The sequence below is a fragment of the Priapulus caudatus genome, unplaced genomic scaffold (assembly GCF_000485595.1).
Source record: "Priapulus caudatus unplaced genomic scaffold, Priapulus_caudatus-5.0.1 Scaffold820, whole genome shotgun sequence".
In the NCBI taxonomy this organism is placed as follows: domain Eukaryota; kingdom Metazoa; phylum Priapulida; class Priapulimorpha; order Priapulimorphida; family Priapulidae; genus Priapulus; species Priapulus caudatus.
In genome coordinates this window covers 223,583-226,955 of record NW_014577881.1, presented here as the reverse complement: position 1 = coordinate 226,955, position 3,373 = coordinate 223,583, and the positions used below count along the sequence as shown (strand labels likewise).

At 46.4% G+C, this 3,373-nt stretch overlaps 1 protein-coding gene across 1 annotated transcript in view; it reads left to right on the top strand.

Annotated features, from left to right (window-relative positions):
* Positions 1-2,886: 2,886 nt before the first annotated feature.
* The window catches only part of LOC106813761 (zinc finger protein 26-like), a 2,213-nt gene continuing 1,726 nt past the window's right edge, over positions 2,887-3,373 (top strand). Inside the window, exons 1-3 of the mRNA XM_014817981.1 lie at positions 2,887-3,046; positions 3,143-3,277; positions 3,317-3,373. Of these exons, the coding sequence (XP_014673467.1) occupies positions 2,903-3,046; positions 3,143-3,277; positions 3,317-3,373 (336 nt within the window). The 5' untranslated portion in view covers positions 2,887-2,902. The remainder of the gene's footprint in view (positions 3,047-3,142; positions 3,278-3,316) is intronic.

Here is a 3,373-nt window from a genome sequence, read left to right as displayed (position 1 = left end):
GAGAAAGTGATGGAGTATGGGGAGGAGGAGGAGCGGAGAAGGTGATGGATATCGAATGAAGAAGGTCATGGCGGAGGAGTAGGGGGCAGGAGGAGGAGGGGAGAAGGTGATGTAGTAGGGGCAGGAGGAGGAGAAGGGGAGAAAGTGATGGAGTATGGGGAGGAGGAGGAGCGGAGAAGGTGATGGATATCGAATGAAGAAGGTCATGGCGGAGGAGTAGGGGGCAGGAGGAGGAGGGGAGAAGGTGATGGAGTAGGGGCAGGAGGAGGAGGAGGGGAGAAGATGATGGAGGAGGGAGGAGGAGGGGAGAAGGTGATGGAGGAGGAGTAGGAGGCCGGAAGAGGAGGAGGAGGGGAGAAGGTGTTAGAGTAGGTGGAGGAGGAGGAGGAAGACGAGGGGAGACGGTGTTGGAGTAGGGGGAGGAGGAGGGGAAAGGAGAAGGTGATGGAGTAGGGGGAGGAGGAGGAGGAGGAGGAGGAGCTGAGAAGGTGATGGAGATCGAATAAAGGTTATAGAGGAAGAGGAGGAGGAGGAGAGAGAGAGAAGGTGATGGAGTAGGGGGAGGAGGAGGAGGGTAGGAGGAGGAGGAGGGGAGAAGGTGATGGAGGAGGAGTAGGAGGCAGGAGGAGGAGGAGTGGAGGTGTTGGAGTAGGAGTAGGAGGAGGAGGAGGAGGAGGGGAAAAGGTGTTGGAGTAGGTAGAGGAGGAGGAGGAGGAGGAGGAAGAGGAGGGGGAGACAGTTTTGGAGTAGGGGGAGGAGGAGGAGGAGTAGGAGGCAGGAGGAGGGGAGAAGGTGTTGGAGTAGGTGGAGGAGGAGAGAATGTCATGGAGGAGGAGTAGGGGGCAGGAGGAGGAGGAGGGGAGACAGTGATAGATGAGCAAGAGGTGAGAAGGTGATGGAGATCGAAGGAAGAAGGTGATGTGGGAGCAGGGGGAGGGGGAGGAGTAGGAGGGGGATAGCTGAATAGTAGATAACAACATATGTGTGTTTATTCTCTGTTTATTCCTGATTTGTGATGCTCTATTAGCCATTTTATCAATGCACTGCATTAGCTACAGTGCATACAGCAAGTTTCAGCTAGTAGACAATAGAATAAACAATGCACGTTGCAGTCAGTAGCAGCTCGACTGTTTTAGCATTGTGCCAATGGCTAGAAATCGGTGGTGGCAGTATATTTTTTAACCGTCCCGTTTCATTACACAACAGATCATTATAAAAACTATTGTAAGTTGTTGTCAATACTCTATAAAAAGGCAATATTTTCATGAACTGAGTGAACACATTTTTTAACTAACTGTTTTCTCAAGCGAAACTTTCCATTAAAGTATAGATAACACGGTAACTCCGTGGGTATTAAACGACATAATTGTGTTCACTCGGCACTTTGTTCTTCTATTTCGTCTGATCGTTTTTCTAGGTGCTTGCATATAGCTGGACGAGTTAATCAATGTTGACTAGTCACAGAACGAGTGTGTGGCTGTGTGCCATCTTCGCGGTAGTTTGCCGGTGTGGTGTTTTGAACATAAACATTGTTCAAAACCACCCATTGTCAACTCAAAATGCTAAGAGTAGATTGTAACATAATTATTTGATATCTCCTGCTTATTATGAGCTATAACTATAATAGTATAGTATATGTATTAGTTATCGCAGGCACTACGGACCAAACTCTACGGTACAACGCTGACTACCACCGCGGCAGTCTCATTGGCCCAATGCTACTGCGCTTTACACGCGGCACTACAAGGGGCGGATTCAGACCGTATTTGCTGTATTGGGAAATACGGTATAGATTTCAAAGTGCCCTTCGAAATTTTGAGCTAAAAAATACAGAAAACAATTTGATGGAATTTGGCTATATTCTTTATTTGTTTTCTTTTTCTTCTGATTCATTGACAGGACTTGAAGGAAATCAAAATTTTACATGGTAACAAAACTAGCTTTGATATCTGAAAAAGAAGGGAAGTGCTTGAATCATTCTGCATTAATTGCTGGTATGCAATGCGCAGGCAAAATGAAGCAGAAATAAAATCACGCATGCGCACGCCGTGCTGGGGTAATTTCAGACCGTGACACCGGCATTACGTAATTTAGTTTGGCAAATAAACTGAGCATGTGAGGTAGTAACACTAGTAGCCGTATCAGATCAAGGGGCTACAACACAAGTAGAGATGCTAGCCACGTAACTCTCCTTCGATCCACAATACGTGGCCATCTTCAGATTTCGTTAGTCAATTGTAATTTTCTGAGCGGGAAAACCATTTGCCAATTGTATTTGTCACTTAGTGTCATAAAATCGCCTCTGTTATTTATTCATCGCATTTTGCGAACGTGGCAAAGCCAGCGGTAGCCCTGCCATAGTTCGATTCAAAGTTTTCTCTGTGAGATGCAAGAGCTTTTATTCCACTTTCCATCACACACACGTATTGCTAAATCTGGTGACGTCACCACTGGTGGATTTGTAGTCGTGACCCCATCGTCATAGCATACCTTGTAACGTCTGGGGCAGTACTTATTTTGACATCTTTTTTACATCTGGGGGATATTTATTTTGACATCTTTTTCCCAGCAGGAGAGCATTAGCGAGACCCTTGAAACGAGGCAGAACTGAGCACCCGCGATTTGTCTGATGGAGCCTTCTCATTCAGATATGCCACGCCCTGGAGGAGAGAAGTCCTACGTATGTGGTGTGTGTGGATATGCCAGCTCCAAGTTACGTTATTTCAAGAAACATATGCGCACTCACACAGCAGAGAAGCCATATGCATGTGAGAGATGTGAATATAAGTGTTCTACATCTGATATGCTTAAGACACACATGCACACTCACACAGGTGAAAAGCCATATGCGTGCGATATATGTGAATACAGGTGTAGGACCTCCAGTAATCTCAAGATACACATGCGCACTCACACGGTAGAGAAACCGTTTGCATGTGAGAGATGTGACTATAAGTGTACAACCTCCAGTCATCTCAAGAAACACATGCGTACTCACACGGGAGAGAAACCGTTTGCGTGTGAGAGATGTGAATATAAGTGTTCTACGTCTGATAGGCTTAAGTCACACATACGCACTCACACGGGAGAGAAACCGTTTGCGTGTGAGAGATGTGAATATAAGTGTTCTACGTCCGATAAGCTTAAGAGACACATGCGCACTCACACGGGAGAGAAACCGTTTGCGTGTGAGAGATGTGAACATAAGTGTTCTACGTCCGGTAAGCTTAAGTCACACATGCGCACTCACACGGGAGAGAAACCGTTTGCGTGTGAGAGATGTGAATATAAGTGTTCTACGTCCGGTAAGCTTAAGTCACACATGCGCACTCACACGGGAGAGAAACCGTTTGCATGTGAGAGATGTGAATAT